The sequence below is a fragment of the Anser brachyrhynchus genome (assembly GCF_964034855.1).
Source record: "Anser brachyrhynchus genome assembly, chromosome: 14".
NCBI classification, from domain to species: Eukaryota; Metazoa; Chordata; class Aves; order Anseriformes; family Anatidae; genus Anser; species Anser brachyrhynchus.
Genome location: NC_137709.1, coordinates 19,403,152 through 19,429,042, shown reverse-complemented (window position 1 = coordinate 19,429,042; position 25,891 = coordinate 19,403,152). Strand labels below are relative to the sequence as shown.

General features: G+C 36.7%; 2 protein-coding genes and 1 long non-coding RNA gene across 16 annotated transcripts in view; 1 reads left to right on the top strand and 2 right to left on the bottom strand.

Moving 5' to 3' along the window:
• ATP10B (ATPase phospholipid transporting 10B (putative)) overlaps positions 1-2,452 on the bottom strand; it is a 156,107-nt gene extending 153,655 nt beyond the window's left edge. For 2 of the 3 annotated variants that reach the window (XM_080554977.1, XM_080554978.1), the window contains exon 1: positions 1,469-2,452. The gene's annotated coding sequence lies outside the window, so the exon portion shown is untranslated. The remainder of the gene's footprint in view (positions 1-1,468) is intronic. The other variant, XM_080554971.1, reaches the window with a different exon arrangement.
• LOC308177541 lies at positions 1,535-25,862 on the top strand. The gene is made up of 3 exons (XR_013939237.1): positions 1,535-1,656; positions 5,038-5,132; positions 11,609-25,862. It is a non-coding gene; the product is annotated as an uncharacterized lncRNA (long non-coding RNA).
• Positions 5,139-25,891, bottom strand: part of LOC308177537 (uncharacterized protein) — a 53,901-nt gene continuing 33,148 nt past the window's right edge. For 5 of the 12 annotated variants that reach the window (XR_013939189.1, XR_013939198.1, XR_013939202.1 and 2 more), the window contains one exon: positions 5,139-9,766. Coding sequence is in view for 3 of the 12 variants with exons in the window: in XM_080555017.1 (XP_080411143.1) it covers positions 9,738-9,766 (29 nt within the window). In the remaining 9 variants the exon portion in view is untranslated. Of the gene's footprint in view, positions 9,767-11,098; positions 11,317-25,891 lie in introns of those variants that run through there. The other 7 variants (XR_013939194.1, XR_013939201.1, XM_080555015.1 and 4 more) reach the window with 5 other exon arrangements.

The window sequence follows — 25,891 nt, the reverse complement described above, 5'->3', positions numbered from 1 at the left end:
TTACTTAATTTCTTTCTGTTAACTCCTTTAAGATATTGATTTCTATCTGAAAGTACATGCAAACTGGCGGTCCCAAAACAGTGAGAGCTATACAGTCAGGGAAACAATTTTGTTACAGTGGAATTGTCACAGCCCTGTGTTTTCATTATTTGAACAACAATGCCAGTTAGAGATACAAAAATAGCAAGCATTGTTTAAGTTTTGATGTTTTATTTATTTTTAAATTACCAGAGTACGTTAAAATTGGACTATGGACACTTAAAAAATGGAGAAGTCTGAAATAATGCAGAATTTTAGTTGGAATATATTGGGTTATTTTTAACACAAAATGTGTCAGACTAATAATGATATCTTTATTTTATTTCATCTTTTAAATAGTTTAATTGCCCCAGAGAATATATCTAGGAAGTTATGAAAAAAACACCACCATGCAAAACACAAACAAACAAAAATACACCCAACCAAATATATCTTCCTGCTTTCCTACAGACAATTGCGGGTTTCCAGGAATAATTAAAAAAAAAAAAAAAAAAGGTTTCCAATATCATCTTAGTGCTATACTTTATTTGAACTTTAAAATAAGCATTTTTTTTTAAAAGAATACTTATTTTGTGCCATCAGTCCAAATGCTTATATGCCTAGGGAGGAAGCGTTAAAAATCTTTTAATCCTTTTATTAGTATATGTACATATACTTATACATACATATAAATATATAAAAATATAATATATATAAATATAAATATATAAATACATATATTTTTATGTATATTAGTATATGTATAAATTAATATATGAACATATATACATGCACACACTACTACAGCCAATTTTAAAATTTGAAGTTAAAGAGACACTTTCATAAGCTGAGTTAAATCCAGATCCTGCTGACTGGGTCATGTTCTCAGGTGACAATTTCCTTGAATGAGAGAAGCTCTCACATACTCTGATCTGTAAAAATCTTCTATTTTAAGTAACATTAGATTTTCTTCAAAAAAATAATTGAACTTTTTGATGAAAGCACCCTTTCCCTTTTTTAAAGGAATCTGTTTATACAAGTTCCAACAAAACATCACTATTAATAGCAAGGTGGAATATCTGTCCTTATAGAAAGAAGCGTCCTGCTGTGACACACTATCTTGTTTGCCTTTCATGCCTGAGAAAATTAATCTCTATGCAGTCCCTGCTGGGGTAAAGATTTATGGTTTCTCAGGTTTTGGAAACAGTTAATTAAGCAGCTACACTGAGTTGCACTGAAAGTAAGTCCAGGACACTTTGTAAAATGCAAAGTAAAGCTCCTTGATTAACTTTCTGGTTCTAAGTGAAGCAACAAGAGCAGCCTGGAAGGAAAAGAAGCCCTTTTCTGGACATGAAACGATCCATATATTTCACAGTCTGATGCACTGGCACTTTCGTAGTTAAATATTAGGACAAACAGAAGTAAGACTGGAACAAAAGAAATTTCTTACCTCCTTGGAGAATGAGCTTGGAAAGAAAAGATTCTGCTTGGAGAGAAAACCTTGACCTGCAATTAGCAAGGGCAGGTTAGCTAGATTCAGAGCTTCTCTCTCTTTTTTTTTTTTTTTTTTCCAATTTGTTGACTATTGGAATCCAGGAAGAAAGTGGGATTGGAGAGGGCTTCACTGTCTGTTCAGAGGTAAGAGGAGATCTTGTGTTCCGCTGAGAGGCTCAGAAGTAACTGTTGGGCTACAGATGAGGCTGTGAATACTTTTGTGGATACAAAAGTTCTTTGTTTATAAACTAGTGGTGTATGGTGTCTGTGAGGGAAGAAAGGAGGAGGTGGGAAGTTTGATATCTTTAACCTCTTTTTTTGCTTTGCTTGGTAGCTAATAGATCAAGGCTGTTAAACGGACCAAAGTCCTTGCTTATCGCTATAAAAAAGGCTTCTGCTGGAATTCCCCATTATCCTGCAAATAAGCTCAGAAGTCTCTTCACTGGTTCATCTCTATGGATACTTGGCCCCAAGTAAAGAGACAAAGGAGGTGATGAACCGCATGGCTTGTTAAAACCCCAGCAAAAGGGCTGACTGTGCTCTCCCAGATGTCGGAAAGGGATCAGTTAACGCGTGGGCTTTGGCAGGAATGTTGCACTGAGAAAGGCTTTTTTTTTTTTTTTTTCTTCCAGATATGATACTGGAGTTTTCACTCCAAACCTTGTAGGTGGAAGCAAATACCTTGGTAACAGCTGGCCTCCTCACATTAACTTGTTAATGTTAGCTGAGAGCCTTGAGTAACTTACACTGTTACACAGCAACACACCGTTAATCTTGTAACACTCAAACAAGCTCCTGCTCCTTGATACTAAATGATATTTTATAGACCTAACAGTATTGCATAAAAAATAATGAAAAAGTAGTATTATTTCTAAATAAGAAGACAGTTTGTCTGAACTAGTAACATGTATGCTTAAAAAAATGAGAAGCTCCCCCCCACCCCCCAAATCCTGGAGATAATGTATTCTGTTATTAGCTTGTCTGGAGAGGAAAAAAGTTGAGAGGATTGTGAACGAGATTTGTCTCTCTAAGTTGGAGAAAGTCTGGGGCATGTAGGAAGAATGGCAGATTTTTAAGAACTGACAGCCTATCCTAAACCTTCTGTCATATAAGCAGATCCAGACTAGGGGGTTTCTATAAAAACTCTTCAGTTTTCACTATTTTAGGTTCCATTGGCAGTTTGTAAAGCTACCTGTACTGTAGACTAATCAGTTTGATTCTCAAAATTCAGAAAAAGAAAATGCACTTTACTCCTCTTTCTCCTCCCTTATTGTCTCCTAATTACTACACTAAGGGGGCTCTGTTTTTATTTTGATGCTGGTGTTACACAAAAAATCCTATACCGTGGGATCAAGTATTTGCCTCCAAGACAAACTCATTTCCTCATTTGATCCATATAGCTTAGGAATGTAATCAGTGCATTTAGCTTATCTGCACCTATTTCATTTCTCCATTTTCTACTGCCATTAAATTGGATTAGAGGAATGGCGATTCTGTAGCCCCGCAGGAGAAGAGGCATCTCCTCCTTGTGTAAGCTGTGGTTCTGCTCCCTCCAGCTGCCGTTGGCTGCCTCTCAGCCCCCTTCCCACTCCTTCCTAGGGGGACCTGGAAGATCCCATTGCCCTCTTCCCATCTACAGCTCTCCCTTTTCTCCTATACAAAATGGCGCTCTACTGTTCTAAATATCTTTCTTCTCACCAGAGACATTCAGGGAGGTATATCATTGCAAATACCAAGGGCACAGAGCTTGGTATTTATTAGCAAAATAAGGCTGGCTAGATGGTATTTTTTCTACTTCTGCTGCAGTTTAAAACTTTGTCCACTGCTCTCGTATCTGTGAATGACTGAGGGTGAGCAGGAAATCTATAGTACATCTGAAACACTCAGAATGGTTTTCATCTTTTTCAGATCTGCAATTAGTTCAAGACTTGCTATGGAACATATACAAAAAGGATTTTATATATAAATTCTATGTAAAAAGTAGGTATATAAATACACACACACATATATATACATAAAGACGCCCAAATGATTTTCCTTTACTAACTAAGCAAGCATTTTTACCTGCGGTCTCCACATCAGAGTTCAATAAATACATTCACATAAGTGCTGACTGAATTCTGAAAAGCCTTCTATGCATGGCTTATGTGTGAGTAAGGCTGCCTGTTTGGATCAGTCAATGCAGTTAATCATATGTGCACACTGAATACTGTGTTTGTACTGTGTCTGAGGAAGCAAATCCTTTGTAATAGACACAGAACATCGCATAGTTTTTACAGAAGGTTTACAGAACCTAAAAGTCATTTACTGACTGTAAATACCTTTAAAACAGGTCATGGTTTTAATAGCCAAGCAGCTTGAGAGTCAGTGGAGTTTTCTTGACACCAAAAGAGGACTGGAAAGCAGAATTTTCTATTTGGGTGACTTTTTGGGCTTATTCTCACATTACTGTGACAAACAGGACCATTCAAAACCATACAAGAGCCACAGCTGTTTGTGCACGCATCAGGAGGGATGATTTTAACAGGCATTAAGCTTTCTGTAAATGCAGATGCATGGCCAAACCTGTAGAACAAATATATGATTACATTGCCTTGCATTTCCTTTGTTCTGTGAGAATCAGGTTGCTCAAGCATTTCACAAACTTGGCAAAATAAGGGCAAATAATTACTGAGGTTATTTGTTTCAAAAATTTGCTATATATCTTTTTGAAAGCTATGGCATACGAGAAAGATTTCCAGATAATTACTCATAACTCTTCTGATTTGATGTGGCCTTAATTAATACACTTGTTTCCCTAGCCCAAGTAATATTCAGGAGACAAAACCCAGCACATTTTCTCCTAAGAAAGACATTTTATCCTCAGATAAGCAGAGAATAACACCTCAAGAATTTATTTCCTGCAGTATCAAAAAATGACAGTTCCTTACTGTTCTCTAACAGCTTCTTCTTGATGAATTCAAAGTCATCTACAAACACTAATTTATCAATTTTCATAACAACTCTGTAAAGAAAGGTAACTGTCCCTGTTCCACAGAGGAACAGTGATCTTTGCCCCAGAACAGTTAAACCACAGTTTTTAAAGAGGAATTTGCTATGAAAGCAAATGAAAGTTCAAATATGCTATGATAGGAGATTATACAGTTAAAACTTTCACTAGAATATAACGATTAATTAGAGAAAAGGGGTGTTTCTTTCTTGTTTTTTACAATCTCTACAGTCTTCCATGAGCATAACTTTATCTTTAATTCTCACGTAAAGGAAGTACCTTAAGCTGAGCACTGACAAAAAACACGAAGTCCATCAATTCTGCTAGCCCCTACAAGATATACTTAGCAAATCTGTTTTGCAAATATTGATCTATTAAACCCTGAATCCACTGCAGTTCCCTGGTGTAGTGCCACGGTGCATTGTAGGCAATGTAGGAAATACAGCCCAACAAGGAAAGCCATCATCTGAAAAGAATACAGACACAATACATCCTCACATCATATATGCAATGTCTAAACCATGTCTTTCATATAGGATCGTAAGGGTTGGAAAAGACCTCCAAGATCATCTGGTCCAACCATCACCCTACTACCAATGTCACCCACTACATCTTGCAAGTGTTGAGGAAGGTAAGCTATTACTATGACTCTTGTTCAAGTTAGGAACCTACCACTGTTAATCACTACATTAATAAATCAGCTTGAGTAATATCTTATTTGTATATTCACTCTTAATCTGTGTATTTATTTCATCAGCCTTGAGCAAGTAGAAATTTAAGATAAAATTTCTCAGTGAAACAATGGCTAGTTATCTACAGACGATCAAAAATGTTTGACATTTGCCACAGGACTTCAGCATACGCCTAAGCGCTTTGCTGGAGCAGCGCCCAAATATGAAAAAAATCTTGTTAACCCTCTGATGCGTCCTGGCTGGAAGTCATCAGAGTGCCTTCAGAGCATTTACTTTGCATTCTGGCATGAGTTAAAGATTGAAGCATCCGATGCTAATTTTAGTTGTACTTCTGACTTTCCTGGGTTTCATAGGGTTGAGTCAGAACTGCGATGCTATTTCAGGATAGATTTTTTGTAGCAGAATTCAGCTTGTTCTGTTTTACACAGAGGAAAATATTTAGTGCAGAACTTCTGTTTTTATGTGGTGAGAGGTAATCCTATTTAACAGAAGTTGTGTCAAACACACAAATCATGAATATGTCTTAGGCTATGGATAACAAACAGGCTTCAGTGGCACCTTTTCAGTTGCAATGCAAGTGGCAGAGAAAAGTGTGAGAGCTCCTAACCCAACAAATGCAAGAGAACATCCATCCACGTACCATCGCTCTCAAATTAACTGTTCTCAAGCTATGCTTTATTTAAATAAATGTCTAGGAGCAAAACTACAAATGAATACCTGTTGCAAGATCTGAAGTATTGTGTTTGATATATGGGAGAGAATGTTCTATCCTTGCTTTCCCTTCTCAACACTTTGTTTTTCCTTTCTCTTTACAGATCAGGGAAAAACACCATGTCAATTTTGAAGTTTTAACTAATGTATCTGAAACTAAATCCATGTTGCACTTGGACAGGTGCTGACCTGACTAGCTCTTTAATTAAAACATTTCTCACAAGGGTTCCTAGATACAGAAGAAAAATAATAAGGCACACATTTAATTTCATGCAAGTTCTTCATTGAATTGCAAATTTATACAATCTGGTTTAACTCAGTGAAGGAAAGGAGCTTGAGCAACCACTCTTGCACGTTACAAATACCCCATAGAGTAGTCTGATAACCAAGAAAAGACTATCAAAATTATATTGCTTTTATTATTTAGAAATATTCCATAACACAATGTAATGCAATACCATTTCAGCAGAACAGCTAACGCCTTGGGAAGCAGAACAGTTATATCACAACAAGCATCTTAACAAGTATTTACATAAGCAAGGACTACAAGACGGTGCCTCTAAGCCTTTAAGCCACAGAGTCTGTATGGCCTTCTGAAATATTGTCTCTGGCAGAAGGTACAACAAAATACCATCACAGTTCATGTACTGGACATTTTTTCTCTGTATTTAGGATAAGACAGTGGCATTTTATTAATAAAGAACATCTTTTAAAGGACGAAGCAAACTGTGTGTGGGAAAAAAAAGATTTCTTAGATAAAAAATTTAGAAGAATGGTGGTGAGTTCAGATGTTATGTTCAATGTTTCAGAAATAATATAATTTCTGACCAACTTTTACAGAGTTTAAAACAATTTTCACAGGATTCTGCAACATTTCTATTAACTATGTTGGTTATATATATTTTTTCTAAATACTATCTGAGCAACAGTTCCTCATGATAACTATTGGTGTAGTGTTATTTTCAATGCCTCTTTCTTGTGATTACTGAAGTGAATGGGTAAAATCTTACGCATAGTATTGGTGCTGGGTCACACAAACACTTCTGTGTCAGCTAATCCAGTAATATTGGTATAAAACAAAGAATTTTTTTGAAGTACTCTTTGTTTCAGTTTGTCAAAGGGGCACAGTCACAGTTACTATATAGTAAGGTAGATACCCCAGAATTGTTTAATCCAAATTGGACTTTTTCTGCTTCAGTGGCATATTAAGAAAATTTTAGCTTCTCAACTACATTTGCTGTAGAGGTTCTATAATTACCTCTTGATTTTGTGGAGTATATAATACATTTATAATCCTAATTTCTATAATCTCATAGAGATTAAATTGTGCAACCTTGCGATTAACATTAAACTAACAGGTAGAATCATATTGTAAGATATAACACAGACATAGAAGTGTTTGATTTCTATGACTTCTTTTGTTGGGTTGGGGAAACATTGATTAGTGCTTTGAACACTTGTGAAAAGAAAATATGAAAGGGCCAGTAAAACAGTCAGGTGATACGACTTAAAAATCAAATTACTATTAATGAAAAATGTTTTATGCTGCATTTTATTTCAGGTGACCTGAAGTGTTTCAAAATCATTATGTACATAATATATAAAGAAGTAAAGTACACCTGGCTTTGTTCATTAGGAGATGGAAATAAACCCCTGAAAGACCTGTATGCACTCAACTACTAAGAAAGTTATCCCAAGTATCTGCAGTAAAGCGAGTCTCTTAGATCAGGATTCCCTGTCCTCCTCCAAATGGGGTTGTATAACAAAGTTCACTTGCAATGCACCACCATTCTCAGGATGGCCATTAAGAGACTTTATTGCAAAATAGCCTTTGTGGGGCCCTGGCTTGTAAAGTATGGCACAGATCTTGGGCAGGATCATTTTTTTTCTGCACTAAGCTCCCTGATGCTATGGCTAGACTGATGCTAATAGCTGAGCTGCCATGCCACAACACTCTGGAATCTGCAGTGAACACCTGCTTGGTGTACTGCAAATCTTTTTTTACCTCTACTGCTAGTGTGATTGTCCTGGACATCTGAATCAAGGATGTAAAATGTAACAACTCAATATCCAAATTGTTTCTGGTAATATATCTAAAAAACTAACACGAAGATCACAATACTAATAAATATTTCTATACGCCTCTTTTGGCACCAAATTTACCAGACTTGGATGTAGTATTTTCTCCTCAAAAATGTGTTATTAACATGGCATTTCATTCCAAAGGGAGAAAGATAAAGTCCTTTTGGAATCCATGTGCAATTTTCTTTTCCAGTACCCAGCTACGCACTGGAAATTCAACAGCAGTACCATTCAGCACTCTTGCAAAGTAGTGACAGACAACACCTGCAATGGAAATGGCAGAGAAAATTAGACAGAATGCAATTACTTGCATTGGAATCTGGCCAAGATATTCAAATTAGCAACAGGACAATGAGTAAAATATTGTAACTAAATCTGAAGCCAAATAACACCTGGAGTGCTCTTTTTGTTAGGCAGATGCAATATCAAACACTGGAGGATGGTAGCAGCAGCCAGAAAGTTAAACAAGACTGTGATTGGAACACAGGTGGATGCCACTTGCAAGAACACACACAGCATATCTGCCTGAAGAATGTGGCAAAGCTCCTCAAGGTGTTCCTGAGTGAACAGGAGGAAAATCCAATTCTGGACAAAATGCTTGGAACCCACTGGAACGTGGCTGCTGACGACCTCTGCTCCAGGAAGCAGAGGCAGAAACGTAACAATTGCATAACAATTTGAGTAGGGTTTTCTTGCATTAAGATCCATGTTTTCCAGGAGAGATTAAATAACCACAAAAGCTAGTTTGTTCACTATGACTTAATGACATTTATTTTAATATTGAACCCGTAAATTAGTTCTGCAGAAGCAAAAAGAAAGAAAACAAATCAGATGCTCTGAAAACTAAACACTTTTCAGGAAGACCTCTATTATAACATCAAGAAAAGGAAGCATCTGGAGCTATATTGCCTGCAGAGGATGTGAGTTTGCTGGCATAACAACACAAGTATTTAAAAAGATTAGAATTTGATTCTAGAAACCGTTTATCTTCCCTTTTTCAACCCCTCCTCACAGTAAAGTGGAAAAAAAAAAGTTTTTTTCATACAGGGAAATAAAGTTAGAAGAATTGTTTGTGATTAAAGACAACACCGAAAGATGGGGCCAGAATTCATTGTCCATGACTCAGATGCTGTATGGTTAAGAGATAGCCCTAGGATGCAGAGAGGTGCCTACAGGATTTTTGAAGGCGACCCCTTCCCCCTGCCTGAAGCTCCTTCCTATTCAATGAAGATAACAAGGCTTGTTTGCCTCCTGGAGAAAGCAAAAGATAAAAGTAATTGGTGTCAGTAACTGATGTGTGCAAAATGTTATGTTCTCTTTAGATAACTGTTGTTTGAACCAAGAAAATGAAGATGGAAAAATAAAATCTAAATTTGGGTTTATATTTTCTAGAAGACCAGAATGCGAGACTCCTATTTGCTACTGATTTTTGCCATCTTTGGGGCTTCTGGGAAAAATAAAACCACATTAAAAAAAAAAACAAACAAACACCACAAAAGGAGCCCCCTTCATTGAAATGACAAATACAGTAGAAAAGAAAAAGTTTAACTTAAGAATTCTACTTAGCAGATTCCATTATGATTCATCACTAGGGCTAAGGAAATGCTCACTGTGATGGAGCATGGACAGAGCTCTCTTATCTTCCTCTGAATGTGCTGGCACATCCTCTCATTGGAGCTCCGTAGCACTGATGAAATACAGTTTAGTTTTTGGTTCCAAAGGTAACACAGCTGGCAGAAGCTCGGAGACCCTCAAGTATGTTTCATAGAGATGGATGCTGCTAAAGGAGAGGAGAAACACAATCTGTAAAAGAAGTTCCCAAATCTGAGTGTGGTGACTTCAAAAGTGCTGGGCAATTCTTTACTACCACCAGAAAGCAGAAGGAGAAAAAGAAAGGACAGAGTTTCACACAGCTACTTACTGTAACTACTTACTGTAAAAGAAAGAAAAAACTGCTGAGCTAGAAATTGCAACAAGAATCACAACAGTCAGTTCTAAAATAACCTCAAATCACCTTATTTCTGTGAAATGTTAAGGGGCTTTTTGTGAGACCCTGCGCTATATCATGTACCTTCACCCCAGCTGTTAAAAACTGGTTCCAGCTTATTACCCGTCATAAGTTTTCCCACAAATTAGTATTTATTTTTTTTCTAAATCAAGCTCCCACACTTTTGAATAGTAAATTTTTATTTCTTTAATCTGCAGGCAAGACAACATCAGAACTAGCAAACAAATACAGATCATAGTCAGAGAAACGAGGAAAATGCAGTAAAGCTTTGAAAGGGCTTTGAATGTTAGGAAAAATTGACAATAACTAAAGTTCATAGTATTTTTCTGAATTACAGGAACCTGAAGCAGCACAGAACAGAACTGAACAGAACAAGAACTGAACAGGCTAAAAATAGCCTCAAAGATTAATGCCGCTTAGAAGTCATAGGCAGCATGAAACAGCCCACCAGAAAGGTACACAAGGTACAGCCTCATAAGCATGCTTCTGATTTATAGTCAGCAGGACAAGAAACGTATTATTGTGTCATCCAGCTGGGACAGTTTGATATTTTGAAATACCTCCCAAAAATACCTAGCATATTCCTTACAAAGTAAACGAAGAGTACAGATAACTCAGCAAACTGGCTTCAAATCATTAGAGTCCATATGTTTTCTAATGCCCGGTTGTATATTGTATTGTTACTGTTACAGAGCCAACTGAACTCTTTATATCCCTGACTGAGGGCCAAAAACTGCAGCCAGGTTCCCTGTGCAAATGGATTATACTGGGCAAGAGTGCCATGAGGTCCACAAGGCAGACAGTCTCCACAAACAGGAAAGCAATAGCTGCCTGCCAGCTACCTAATTGTGGAGTTGGTGTCTGCTGGGAAGCCAGCTGCCTTCCCAGCCTTCCAGATGGAAGTGAGAATGTACAAGAAAGTTGACAATGAAAGGTACTTAGAAATCAAATAAACACAATTTGCACTACAATTGTGATCTGCTTTGACCGGCCCTCTTTCATGAAAAGCACTTCAGGGATTTTCTATTTCTGCAATAATAAAAAAAAGAGGTAAGTTGAGTACAGAAGAAAGCAATGATGCAGAGGACCTAGACAATCTCTTACATTTGGAGCAGCTGTCTTCAATATCCAAGTACACAAGCACATTTAGCAGCTATGAGTGAAAAGTTCAGAGGTTCCTTTTCGGTTACCAGAGTTTAGAGTTTTACGTGAATCTTGCCTAAATCCTTTCAGCCTGCAATCTGAAACAACTGGCTTGTATTTCCTCCTCTGGCTGTTTCCATTCAGGGCAGTAATGCCAACACTTTCTTGCAGTCCTAATCAATCAGAACAAGAGACAGAAGCTTTCTGGAGCCCCAGAAGAAGTGGGTAGGTAACTTCTTGCTCGTACTACACTTAGATGATGCCTGAGATAAGATGAATGCATCGGAACAAGCTTCCTTATACAGAAAATTAGCAGAGCATTTTGGGTAGAGCTCCAGCTGGTCCACTGATGTCAGTGATAAGATATTTATTTCAGTGGGGCATATTTATCCTTAATTACATAATCAACCATTTTCAACACTGTGAAATAAATATAAAATTAACACTTGTGTCCCTATTTCTCGTGCACAGTTATGACCATCAAGCTACCGCTGAAGAAGTCTGCAGAAATCTAATGAGGTCAATGCTGGATCAGAAATCACTGGAACATCATTACTGGCAAGTCCACCCAAAAAATTAGAGAACCCTCTCAGAGCTCTGAAAAAAACAGTTCAAGAAAAAAACCACATCTATGGTATAATGAAAACATTTGTGGCAAACTTTGAGAGATTTCTGGATTGCTAAGCTTTCAGCTTTATCCATCAAGACGAGGAATTTTCTGTACTGATCATCTGTTGCTTCCGTACTGAGCTCCTTAACTATAATACATGATAGAGAGGATAATGGCATAGTGGAACTTCCTCTGGTATATCTTTTTAGACAACAAAAGAAATATTAAGTTAGTAATGTTGGTAAATATGGAGTGTTACAGTTTTACCTTTCTAGTTGTGTTGTGTTCCAAAATTACATCCTAAACAAATATTTTCCTAAAATCCTACCTGTACATCAATTGTCTTCCAAAGCATAAGATGTAGAGAGAGCCAAAAGCCATTCTAAATATAGGTTCTTCATATTACTGTTCATAGAATTTCTTCCCATCAGAAACCCAGCTGTAAGTACTATTTTTCTTTAACATAACGATAAATATTGTTTTTCATTTTGTAGTGATGCAAAAGGTTAACTACGTGCCCAGGGACCAAAGAAAATCCACAGAAAATTGCCATGAACTTTGTAGAATCATGCGTTAAACCTTCTTGGATGTCTTCCTAACATACATGGTAGCAGGAATAACTCCAGGCCCCTAGAATTATACTGCATCCTGATCAAAATGAACATTCATTAAAAAATGAGTTTTCTTACTACCTTTTTATGGCTGACTTGCGGGTCCTTTCCACAGATATAGATTTGTCAGTAAAAGAAGCTTTGAACCAGGTTCACAATGGATGGAAATAATTTAAATGTAGTTCAGAGTTGGTGTGAATTAGCAGAGCCCAGCTGACCTCATTCTAATTTGATAGCTTCTACCACTACAGATTTGCATTTAGAAATTAAACTCATCAAGATATTCCAAATACTTTCAAATCCTCTCCAGTCAGAGTTCATGAGGAGTTCATGTTCTTTGGCCTTTCAAATGTAATTATCAGTCAGAAAAATACTCAACTTAATGAATGTCTCCCTCTTGCCATCTTCCCTCTTTTTCTGGTCTGCTTTACAGCACTCCCCCCTCCCCTTCTGTGTTTCCCTCCTCCTTTTGTTTCCAGAGTTAATCTTCCTCTGGTACTGTTACTATTACTGAATTTAATTAGTTGATTTTACCATTAGATGAATTTACTATTAAAACTATGCAAATTTTTCCTTTGGCTAGTTTTGTACATAGCTCAGTTCTGTAAGATATCCAACCTCCAGTGAAGAGCCTGTCCTTTGTTCATAAGAGTTTCCTAAGCAAATACAAAACTTGCTCACTTGCTCAGAGTAGCAACAGACAAAAAGAGAGACACTAACTATATTTTTTGAGGATGCCCACTTGGTGACAAAAGACTTAAACAGGCAGTCTTGTGGCTAAATCATCTGGTAGAATGACAAATCTGCCAGGACTATGGCTGTGTCATCAATGAGTGGGTGTGGATGCCAACCCAAAGCCCCCAGAGATTCACAGGCCTTAAAATTCCTACAAATACTGTTTAGGTAGTTTAGAACAATCAGTTTATATTGCTGGAGTTAACCTCAGTAGTCAACATACATGCAACTGTCCCTGGACCAAGAAGAAGCTGAAGTTTGTTTCTTCCTTCTTATTCCCTCTGTGTTTATTCAGAACTATTTTATTTCCTCTTGACATTGTAGGAGTTCCTTTACTTCTTCCCCATCAAACCGATATTTATCAGGAAACCATTTTGGCACCTGAGACTTGCACAGCATCTTTGCTTTCTGTTTTTATCAAATCTATGACCTTAGAAAGCCTCCTGTAGCTTTTCCACCTGACTCTGTTGTAGCTATATGCCAGATATCTCCAGGTATAACAGATGGCAGAGGGACTGTCTGTATTTTCAGTTCAGAGTCAATCTTTTCAACAGGTTATGACAGTTTATACCACTATCTTTCTTCTTTATGCTTTTCCTGACTTTAAAAAAAAAAAAGAAAAAAAAACACCCTACGTTGTGCAGTCAGTGTGGGCAGTTGGAATGAGGATAGTGTTTGGTGCTATAGGATTAATTACAGTTTTGAGTTGTGGGTAGATATGAAGTAGTTCATATTATCAGGATAGAGAAGATCTATTACTTTAAGCATCTTTGTAAAAGGATCTATAAAGATGGCTGTTCATCACAATTTCTGGCCTTAAAAGCCTTCTGTCATTTCAGAGTATGGGAGAGAGGGGAGGGGCAGAAATCCAACTCTATTTAGCATCTCTATTGCTTTTTAATGATCTCTTCAGCATCTCAAATGATCATTTAATATCTTCTGTCATCATTTTTCAGAGTCCCACACAATCCTCAGCATTACTGTCTGTTTTCATGGCTCTTAGCTCTCTAGCATTGCAAGGCGTCAGCAAGCTTTTACTCCTGTCTAAACTGACTAGGATAATAGTCATATCCATCATAACTTCGATTCAGTGACAATTCATTGTGCTCATCCTAAACATCCTCATGCACTTCATCATTTGCAGTCCATAAAGCCTGTTTTTCCTCTACTCAGTGTCCTGTTCTATTTCCTTTCAGTCCATTGTCCCTTATACGTGGAATATCAAGTGCTGTATATTCCAGCTCAGTTACATCAGTGCCTGTGAAAAACTACTGCTTCTCATTTGGGCCCCTTGATTACAATCATCTACCTTTAAAAAGTCCATTATTAGTTTTAATATCTGGTACGTTCTATTGTCTTTCATTTTGTGATATTGAAGAAATATAAATGATTTTCATTTAATTCTTCTTTCAAAATTTATACCATCTCCTTAGTACCCTGTATTCTTGAATCATTTCCTAGACTCTCACTAAAATTTTGATGCATACTCCTGATAATATTTTTACTATTATATCTCCATTACACGCATCCATTCTGGCTTTCAAACATCTATTCTACAGCTAGTTTTAGCATTAATATATAATTTACTGGTATTTAATTTGGCTAGAAACACCTTGAATGTAGTTTTTGTGTTAATCTATGTTTCTTATAAGTTTATTTTAAATGGGAAAGGTATTTGTCCTTTTATTCTGTTCTTCTCATACTGCATGACAGGTACTCTTTAGAAAGCTATGAATTATTTATTTCCAAGAGAGTTCCAAGAAATTGTAGTGTCTGGTTAGATTTCTATAAATATGCTTATTATTATGTTTGCAAAATCTGGCAAAGTAAAAAACAACTTATCAAAACTGGTGTTTTATTTCACCATTTATATCCTCTCAAAAACAGAAAGCATATACGAGCACTGGACAAACAGGCAAAAATTTTCTGCAACTACAGATTACAAACAAATGTGTAAATAACTAAGAGTAAATGAGTAACGCTCATTTTAGTAGCGCTGAAAATACATAATTCTATATAATACTGTAAATGCACATAGATATCTTTAAGCTTAGAAGCCCAGTATTGACAGTCTGAAAAAACATGAAGTGCAAACATTCTTCTGAGTCTCCCTGAAGATGTATTGTTTGTGTGCCTGTCAGGAGACAGTATGCTACACAATCCCAGATTGCCGAGACAGTTAGTTTGAGAAAAGCAAGCATTGTTCTGGGTCTTTTCTCAGTTAACTTCTTCTTTCCAAACAAGTTTTTCAGATTTAAAGTTGAGAGAGAAAAAAAAACAATTCCATATGGAGATGTGTTCAAACTAAGGTAAACGTGTGACTTTTTATTTACAGTGGCCATGAGACAGGCTTCCTCAAGATAAGGAAAGTTTAATACTGAATAACTTTTTTTCCTAATGTGAGTTTCTTTCTACTATATATATATATTAAATGTACTTTCATCTAGTTTACGACTATTCAGGAAGTTAAAAGGAAAAAAAAAGCAAAAGTATGTCAATTCTGCCTTCCTGTCCCTTAAAAAAAATTGATTTAGAAAATTTCAGAACCTCAGAAAACATCAACATGGATAAAACAAGTGTTGACAATGTTTATTTTTCAAATGGACAGAATAATCCAATGTTACTTTTTCCTCCAGAATGCTAATAGAGTAAGTGCATCTGAATGTCCTTATCTGGGGAGACTTGTGCTGATCTCTCATTCCAGGAGGATTCTTAGGGCAGACAATGCTCTGCAGAGATTGCAGAATCTTTTCCCCTGCTTTTTGTGGGCAGACTAGTCCTTATACACAAACCAAAACTGCATTTTTTTTAAAAAAATCTTTTTAGAACACTACAAAGAAATTCTCTACTGTATGAATTTCTTGTGTTTGTTCCCCATTGCTCTTTCACTTCCTACATCAGGAAAAAGGCAGGAAGTATTCAAGGGCAACAGAACTGGGACTTGAAATGAAAGATATTGGTAGGCAATGGGTGCTAGGGGAAAAAGTGTCCAAAGGGAGTACATGAAAGAAACGTGGACCATGAAGCATTGGAAAATCTTCTACCATTTCTTTTGCAAGAGAAAGATCGAGGATAAATACTAAACACACCTCTGAAGTCTAGAGACTCAGCTGAATTCCCCAGTTTTATGCCTACCCAGATAAATGCACCAAAACATAAAGTGGAAGGGCTTTCTCCCCTTCTCTAAAAAGGAAATAAAGATTGCAGCAATTCTGGCAAATATCAAAAGGTAGCTTTGGCACAAACTAAATGCAAAGCTATGTAGAAAAAAGAACTCAAAGCTCAAACCTACCATCATCTTCATTAGGAGGAAGGAATCAAATCAATACATACACCCCTCCCCCAACCCCCCTGGAAATTTAGCATTTGGCTAAATTTATTGATCAGAAAGCCTTTTTTCTCCCATTCTTCTCACCACAGGGGGGCAGAGGAGTTGGGAGGTGCTCAATTTTGTAGCAGAGGACAGCACTACTAGAAGAGAAGAATTAGATGATAACTGGTCTCAGAGGCACAATTCTTTAGCTGGAATATGGTACTTTTTAAGGCTTTGGATTAAAAAGTGGGGTAGGGGTGAGGGAGAAGATTTAAAAGGGAGACTTTGGAAAGAGTTAGAGGACAGGGCAGGAAAAGCAGCAAGGTCAGCAATATATATAGATTTCTAGGATCCTTTGTGTTTCCTGAATGGGAAGCTTATCAAAAAAGAGCATAAAGCTGGTCTGACAAGATAACACAGTCAATGGAAATGGAAAAAAAAAAAATCTGTTAAAGAACCTTACACATTTTTTTTGTGTTACATTATGAATGCCCCAGCACACTTAAGTGATACAAGGCACACCTCCCAAGGAGTGGCTGGAAGTTTAAATGGTTGGTCTCAGAGCATATGAAAAATGCTCAAGGAGAAGTTGTTTACAGAAAGCTAAAACTTTTCAAATGGTGAGATATTGACAGGCAATTCATTGCATGTCAGAGATATCAAAGTAGTTTTCAGGCACTTGTAAGGAAAACTTATCTCCTGTCGTTATTAACTTTCTATCTGTGACTCTCAGGTTTTTAGTACTCTTTAGTTCTGTTTGAGCCTGGGAAACAGCAAAAGCAATTTACGTGCTCCATCTGCCCAGTGTAAATAATGTTTAACATCTTTATTCCCTTGAAATAGGGCTTCTGTTTTGAAATCTAGGTTGGATTATTGTTGTCTTGGGGTTTTTATCCACAAGTTTGTTTCATATAATAAAACTGCCAGCATCTTCTGCTAGTACTGGATATTGGGCATGGGGGTCTTATTCACACAGGCTTGAGAACCCAGGTTATGATGAAAAAGTATCATGTTATTTTTTTAAACTAGTATTGATCTCCAAAGATATGTAAGGACTAATAGGGCCAGAAATATTTACCTTGCTGTAAACAATTTCAGAATCATCAGGTATTCCTGCAGGCTTCTCCAAGAATGTTACAATTAAAAAATTCAGCCTACGCTCAATTTGAATTTTGTTGAATTTTGAAGTGAAGGAATAAGTTACTTGGAGCAAAAGGATACAAGATAAAATCTGGAACAGGTCCAATCCTAGTCTCTCCTGTAAAGGAGAGCACGTGTAAATATATATATATACACATATATTCTCATCCAAAGTTAGGCAGGTAAGAAAGATTTCACAGTTCACCTTATGAGAAATTAAACCCATACTCTTTCAGGAGAATATAAGGAATGCCCTATGGAGAAAGACATCATACAGCCTAGCCTGATATTCTGCTCTGGACGGTGGTATAAAACACAGTTTTAAGGAGAACAAATAAGCTTTGCCCTTTTCTACCTTGTTGTTTCTGTGCACCCACCATTACAGCACTACTAGTCCTAGAGCATACATCCCTGCCGATTCCCTTTAACTAGTAGTCACCTTGGTCATGTCCCCTGCTTCTGCCTCTTCTTCTCCAGACTGGAGTCCCAGATTTTTTAGTCTCCTTATAAAGATGTGCACAGTCTTAGGCATTTCAGTTGCCATTCTCTGCACCTTTTCTAACCCTATTACATCCTTCTTGAGATGCAGAAAACAAAATTACCAACAGAACTCAACACAAGGGAAATCCAAGGCTTCATTTAGTCACAAAATATCATCATTCCTTCTGTTCCCATGTCCCTCCCTGACTGTACCCTGAATTTTGCTGCCTTTTTTGGACAACCCTTTTTGACTTTTTTCCATCACACATGATGCACTTTTACCCCATTCATTACTTCCTCTCCTTTAACCCGCTGGAAGGTCAATGGACATCATAATGTAATAGAATGGAAAAACAAAAGGGTGTACAGAGCATAAAATGCAACTAACACTCTCTTTTAGTCCTTCTTGAGGAAAGGTGCATATACAAAACTATATCAATTGGGCCAGGCTCCCTGCTTCCAAGGAAGAATCACTGCAGTATAATCAATAACAGAAATAAGATCATGGTTTGTAAACTGGTCCTTATCATCTAGCATATACGTTATGCCTGTCTAGCTAACAGTGTTTCCTCTGAAGTTTAACAGAAATTAAAGCTGAAATGAACAGGGAAGCTCTTGCCAGTTAATTAAGACCTGTCAATTACCATCTTTTCATCAGTATGTTACCAAAGAGCTGTTTGTTGCAGAAGACACTTGCAGACTTCCAGGTTCACACACACACACAAAGGATTAAAAAACACACAAACAAAACCAACCAACCAAAAACCCAATGCAGCTGCAACATTAAATCAAAGTATTTTAAATAGTTCAAGCTCTAATGAACAACTGTTGAAGATCAACAGATCTGTTTTCTCTGAATGACAAAATAACTTGTAGAGTTAGCAAAACCCTTAACCCATCATAACTTTTTTTCCCTTCAGATGTCATACAGAAATATAATCCCCACTGGGATTTTGAGAGAATTTTAAAGACAATCACTTCTAATACACTGTTTCAATTATCCGCACACAAACATAACTCTCACCCTACCTGATTTAAAAACAAGAAAAGAAAATCATATGCAAACTTATTTAAGACTTTGTTCTATTCCTCACATATAGCAATGGCTTGTTTATTTTTTCAATACTATGAAGATTTTCTAGCTAGCTCCTGTCATGCTGAGAGGAAAGCATGCTTCATCCATTATTTTCTCTTCAAACCTCCTAAGGAGATAATTAGGCATTGCAATTGATTGCAATTTATTAATCAGACAGTCTCTTATACTTTTTTTTTTAAACCAAAACTTTATAGTTAAAGAAAAAGGTGTAGAATATCCAGACAGATTTCTGTAACTGAGATTCATTCCAAATCATTCTCATTTTCTTTTACCCATTACATCTTGTCCAAGACTTTAAATGGATCATGGGAAAGTGTTTAGTTATATAGTTATGGCACACAAATTTCTTTCATATGAGGAAACAGATAGCATTTGATCCACACATAGCATACCACCAATTTTCTGGCTCACTGTTTTCCTGTAACCACCACTACCAATCTGTATTGTTTATGATTGATTAAAAAAGGATGCTCTATCAACATTCATGCCTTACCATTACTTCAGTCACCTGCAACAAGTTGGAGTATAATGTTCCAGCTGTTGCCCAAACAAATACTTTTTTGGAATTAAGTGTCATTTAGCCTTATATAATTTCCTAAGGGAAATGCACATTTGGAAACAAACACATGAAAACACTGTTCACCAATGCTTTAATTTCTTTTGTTCTATTGACATGTGTAGTAGCATTGCTGAAGAATTTTCATGACACTTTTAAGGGTTACAATGCGGACACACTACATTGACTTTGTACGTGTAGTGTTCCCAATGACATTCTAAAATCAAATGTTGATTTTGATCTCTCAGACCAGAAGCCCCCGGAAATAGAAGTATGAGTTTTAAATGGCTTTTTCTTTTCCTTTATTTTTTTTTTGTTTCTCGGGGAAGACGAAAAAAGATTGCAAATATACTAAAACATCACAGAGCTGTTAAGAGTTCTGCCATCTTTGTTTGATGTTTTGCCTTAATATTAACTCCACTTTCAAAATCTGTTGAACCAAGAAGACTATAAGCTCTCCTTTTTCTCTTCCTTTCATAACCAAACACATCTCAAGATTAAAAGATAGTATGTAATGAATGACCCATCCTGAAACAGAGTACAGGCTTTGAAGCGTAGCAATAGACTCAAAGGGAACATTGTGCTAGACCTGGAACTTTTCAGGACAGGTAAGCTGAAAGCATCATATTTCATTTGTCTCAAGTTGCAGTTTTCCCCTTTTTTCACATGATGCACAAAACAGCCATTGTTTCATTGTTTCTTAATAGCACTGTTTCTTGCCAGCTCTCTTTGGAGCCAGCAAAATTAGAGTTTACCCCTTTGTGTTTTCACTTAGCTGGCAAAATTGTTAATTTCCAGACTATCAAAATTGGGGGAAAAAAAACCCAAAACTATGAAATACGCCCCCAATACTTCCCCCCCCCCCCCCCCAAAAAAAAACAAAAAACAAACCGAACCAAAAACCACAACAAAAACCACAACACATACAACTAGAGCAATAGCTGTTCATTTAGTTCCACTTTGGCATCTCCCAGATGAAGGAATGACAAAAATGAGTGCAAAAAGAGTAGTGCAGCAAGCTATGACTGGACCAGGCTAAGAATCAACACTCAATACTGAAGGACTCCTACCTGAGACTTTGCACAGAACAATGGATAACTATTTTATACCCCAGCCCCTCCTAACCACTATCTCTAAACAGAGAAACCTGGCAAAAGTTTACCTCAGAAAAAAAGCTAAAGTTGAAGAATAATGAACGTCCTTATAAGAACAGAGTTTTCTCTTAATCACAATAGACAGCAAGTGACTGGTAAACAGATTTCATTGCTTATCTGACTACGTATAAACCTCTGATATGTTTTATTTTTGTAGAGTGTCTCAGTCTAAGAACAGACACATTTATGACAAAGCACAGATGCAGAAGAGAAGATGAGCTATAGATTACCACATGCTTGGGATGGTCATTGTATCCACCTTCCTACTGTTTTGCTTTTATTTCATGGGATTGTTGAAAGCTAGAGTTCATGCTTGTGAAATATTCTCTATCTTCTACAGAAATGAATAAGTATTATCTTCTGGCAGTTTTGTTGTCAGCACAGTTGCTGCAAAAAACTGTACAAATTTCTTGTTAAAAATACACTTTAGTTAGGAAAAAGCATGAATATGCCAGATAGCCACGTAAAAATGTTCTCAAATTAGGTGAAGTCCATAATGTCATGAAGCAAGATTGCCATTCTCTTATACTATTCCTTATTATAGTGTGGGATGGATTTCTAAGATCTAAGCAATAATCCCAGCTTGAAAATGGGGGAAAAAAAATCTTTAATTTAGAAGAAAGGATATGCCAATAAGATGTTATTTACAGGAAAAAAAAAAAAAAGAAAAGATGAATTTTCCCAGCTCTAGAAATGCAATGATGTGACTGGTACTCACAGACTAATTTTGCCTGCCTGCTAGCATCTTTGCCATGAAGAGTTAGACAAATCAGTAATTTAAATGCAGGAGCCTAGCCCCAGGGAAGCAGTGCCAGTAGTAGCAATTACTTTTCAGAAGTAAAAAAATAAATAAAATAATAAAATTCTTAGAGTCTGCATTGGTGAAGTGTCTATGCCCAGAATATTTGACACAGAATCTAGAAGCCTAAACTGATTAGTGCTCTTTGTTCAGTTAATACAAGTAACAATATTCAAATGAAGTGTAGCAGCCTGACAAAAATGAGCCATTTCTAAAGTACAAACCATAATTCCCCTCTGTGATTTCTCTCATACACACAAAACCAAATTACAGCCTCCTTGATAGTACAGTTAAATACTTCCATTTCTGTCCTAATGGACCCAGAAACCAGTTTATATTCTGAACATGAAGAATTTTTGTTTAACATTTGTAAGCTCATCAGGCTGGCTGTCCCAGTGTACACCTATATAAGGTTTTCACTTGTTCTCCTGTGGGTTACCACAATACTAAATATGTTTAAAGGCAACCGTTCTCTAAAATTAAGCAGTTTCTTACATGAGATTGCCCAGGTTATCTTTAGTAGATGATTTAAAAAGTCATAATCCGAAACAGTGTTAAAGAAGAAAAGCTCAGTTTTAAACTACATATCCCTCATCAGTGACATCTCAAAATTGAACCAAAGGAGTTAAGGAAAAAGCTTGAAAACAAGGAGAATATGCAACTGGGAAACTCAATGATAGTTATCAGCATAAAGAAAAGAAACTGTTGCAATATCCGTGCTGGATTTTACTTGTTCTCCTTCCCCATCTCTCTCAGAGAATGACAGTAATTACTGCATAAAACAGATTTTGGTCACAGTACATAAAAGTGAGGAAGAGAAGGTAAGATTAGAAGCTTAAATCTAGCAAACCATTCAACCCATTTGCTAGAGTTCTGGCATTTAGGAGGATCAGGTTCAGTCAACTGCTTCAATTATCAACAACTTGAAATCAAGGTGTCGTGATGACAGTTAAAAAATGGAATCTCATTAAAACCTTATTGAAAACCCAAATTTTACCTCCATGAATGCCTACATGCAACAAATAACACTGAACCTGGTGAGCAAAATGAACTTGTGGCAGATGCCTTAGATGTTAGCATACGTTTATGCCATTAAAAAAAAAAATCTTTGTTGGGAGAAGGAGTCATGTTTTTATTATTCTCTGTTAACATGAAGAAATTATTCATCAGCATTAATCACATAAAATTCTTTGGACTTGGCTCCCTCCAGAGCTACAAAAAAAAAATAAATCAAAACTAACTTTTTGCTGCACCTCAGCTGGAATTTAGGAGAATCCATTTAAGAACACCAACAAAAAGGCATCATTAATAACTATATGATTTGTAAACACATTATCTGTGTTTGCAGTATTAGGGTTTAGTGGAGGACTTGTTAGTGTTAGGTCAGAGGTTGGACTAGATGATCTTGGAGGTCTCTTCCAACCTAGATGATTCTGTGATTCTGTTATCTAATGGCAATGACTCTGTACATCTGGATAAGCCCAAATTTACATTCAGGCTGTTGAATGTTTTTTCTAGGAGACAAAATGACAGTTGCTCATGGGCAGCAGATAGAATTTGACAATAAAGTGATAAAAGTTGCTAATTCTTCTTCTGCCAGTTTACATTGGCAAAAAAGTAGAGAAATTACAGTGCACTTGGACTGCTTGCTCCATTCCATACCAGTCACTTAAGCTTACTGTACAGTGTTTAAACAGAAATTTGGCTGCTAACAGGCAATGAAGGTCTGTCTTCCTTTCATCTCCCTCTCTTCCCCAATTTTCTCATCCAAAATATTGTGTAAACACTGTCAAATTCTCAGCATAGCAAGGTTATGCATTTTGTTTATTCTGCATTTTCTGTATTATTCCTGTAGCCTTTCTCAATGTATTATCACAACTTGGTTATTTTCCCTTGCTTTCTTTCCTTTTTGTTTTCTCTATGAGTCAAATAAATAGAGTTTCTTTATATGTGAAACCAATAAAATGGAAGAAACCTTTAGTTCTGAATTCACAAGAACTCTGTAAATAGCATTTCTTAACTATTTCTCTTCTGCACACTCATTGTTGCAGATCTTTGCAGACTGCATAAAATCTGTTTATCTAGGTGTATTGAATTCTGACGTGTATTAGGATAAGAAAGAAATACAAGGGATAAAATGTCTCCTATGCTCCCTTTTACTGCTGGATAACACTGCTATTTTTCAGTGGGATGCATTGCATTTTAAGAAGCTTACATATCACTTAAATGTACAAAAGCCTAGTTCAGAAGTCTCTGTTGCATGGCAATGAGGCTTGCATTTGGAAAATTCAGACCCAGCAATGTAGTTGCTGGTTTTGTCCAGATTGTGCCATCCACTTCGTCTTCCTCAATCTTTTAGTAAAGACAGTAGAGATTTACAGATCTATTCTCCTCTGGCTCTGATACCCTCAGAGCACATGGCACAGAGCAGCATGTTCTACTTTGCTGCTGACCCAGGACAGGGTGAAGGATGCAGCACAAGCCTGCAGTGAAGTGTGCATGTTGCAGCGGTAGGCTCAAAGGAAGCCTCCAAACCAGCTCACCACTCTCTTGAGAGTGACCATGACTCACTTTCTCCAAAACTTAACCCTGCGGTTGGCTAAGCCATACACAAATCTGGAGCAGGAGGTTTGATTGTACTCCCTCTACTGAGGAGTGCTCTCACTGAGACTGCTTGCTCCTATGGTTAAAATGTGCAGACAAGAATCTGATGTCTGCACTAAAAGCCAAGTGATGTACTTAGCAAATTTATGTCATGATTGCTAGTCCTAACACCTCCTTTCACATTTTTTTTTCCAGTCTGAATGCCTGAACGCCACTAATGAATGGTGATCAGACAATTAAGTTCTCAACAGACATTCTTCTCCACCACTAGCTTCCAAATATAGCAAGACCTTTGGAAACAGTACCTCTTGTAGAACATACCTGTGCCATTTTTGTATTTCATGTCATATCTATGTTTAAGAGGCTGTTGTAACGCACAGATGAGATATCAGAGACCAAGCAACATGCAGTTAATTCAGTCAGGCAAAAACAGAAGATCAGCAGTACCTAAACAATGATAACTTGTTTATCACATCAGGGCAAAACCAACTGAATACCATACTAAATGATGCAGATGGTGAAGCTATTAAAATTTATTGCTTGATATCCAGCCAATTTCTTCTACCCTGGATATAAATTGACATGATAATCAAATGTCATAAACAAAATCAGAGTGCGATGCAATACAGCATAATATATTAAAATTTCAAATCAGATGCCATATAAAAGCTACTGATTTACAAGTTCAAAACTTTAAAAAAAAGTTATTTATTGGTAGAAATTACCCAAAGTATTAGCTAGATACCTTGAAATCAAAACAAACAAAATACACACAAAAACTGAAAATGCAAACACCCTACAATGCAGATTATTATTTTTTACCAGCATGAAAACAGCAGCAGACTTATTTTCTTTAAACTTTGAACAATGAAAACTCAGGCTTTCCCTATCTAATACATTGTCAACACATAACTAATCTGGTTTAATTTGGCTTAAATTAAATGACTGCAAAGGCAGTCAATGATCATGGAATGCCCACGACTCTCCACCTGAATACACTGCTTACAGAGTGCTAAGCATGTTTTATAGGATAAAAATCATGATCATGACTAAATTCTTTTTCCTCCTTTCTCAAGGAAATTTTGTGTACAGAAAGAATGGAAGGTCCACTTCAAAATACATTTATCACAACTCAGAAACATCTCCTGTCCTTTCACACTTCCCATTATATTAATCTTTTTCTGTGCAGAGCTACTCCTGATAGATGTGCAGCATGCTAGAGATGAGGTTAAACCTGACAAATTTGTTATTGTAATAGTAAACATGATTTGGACTGACTCAGATACTGAGCTCTCCTTTCTAGGGTGGAAAATCATTCTAGTCATCAGAATTTAGCACATGCTTTAATCTGTCACTGTCTACTTTTAAAATTCTTTTCTATAACATTGTGAAGGAACAGTATTAAACTGCTAGGAAAAGAAGCAAAGTTCCATAGAATCCATATAAAGCATCCTGTATTTCTCTGTAGATTTTGGTGAGACACACACTCGCATATTCAGAAACAAGTAAAACTAAGAATCTGCTGATGACATCTGGGTGCCTCCAGGTAGATGTACTGAAGCGTAAGATGCAACTAAATTGGAAATATGAAGCATTAGACACTAACCTCAAAATGAGAAAGGGACAGCCTCCTTCCTCTACCACAGCAATTTATTC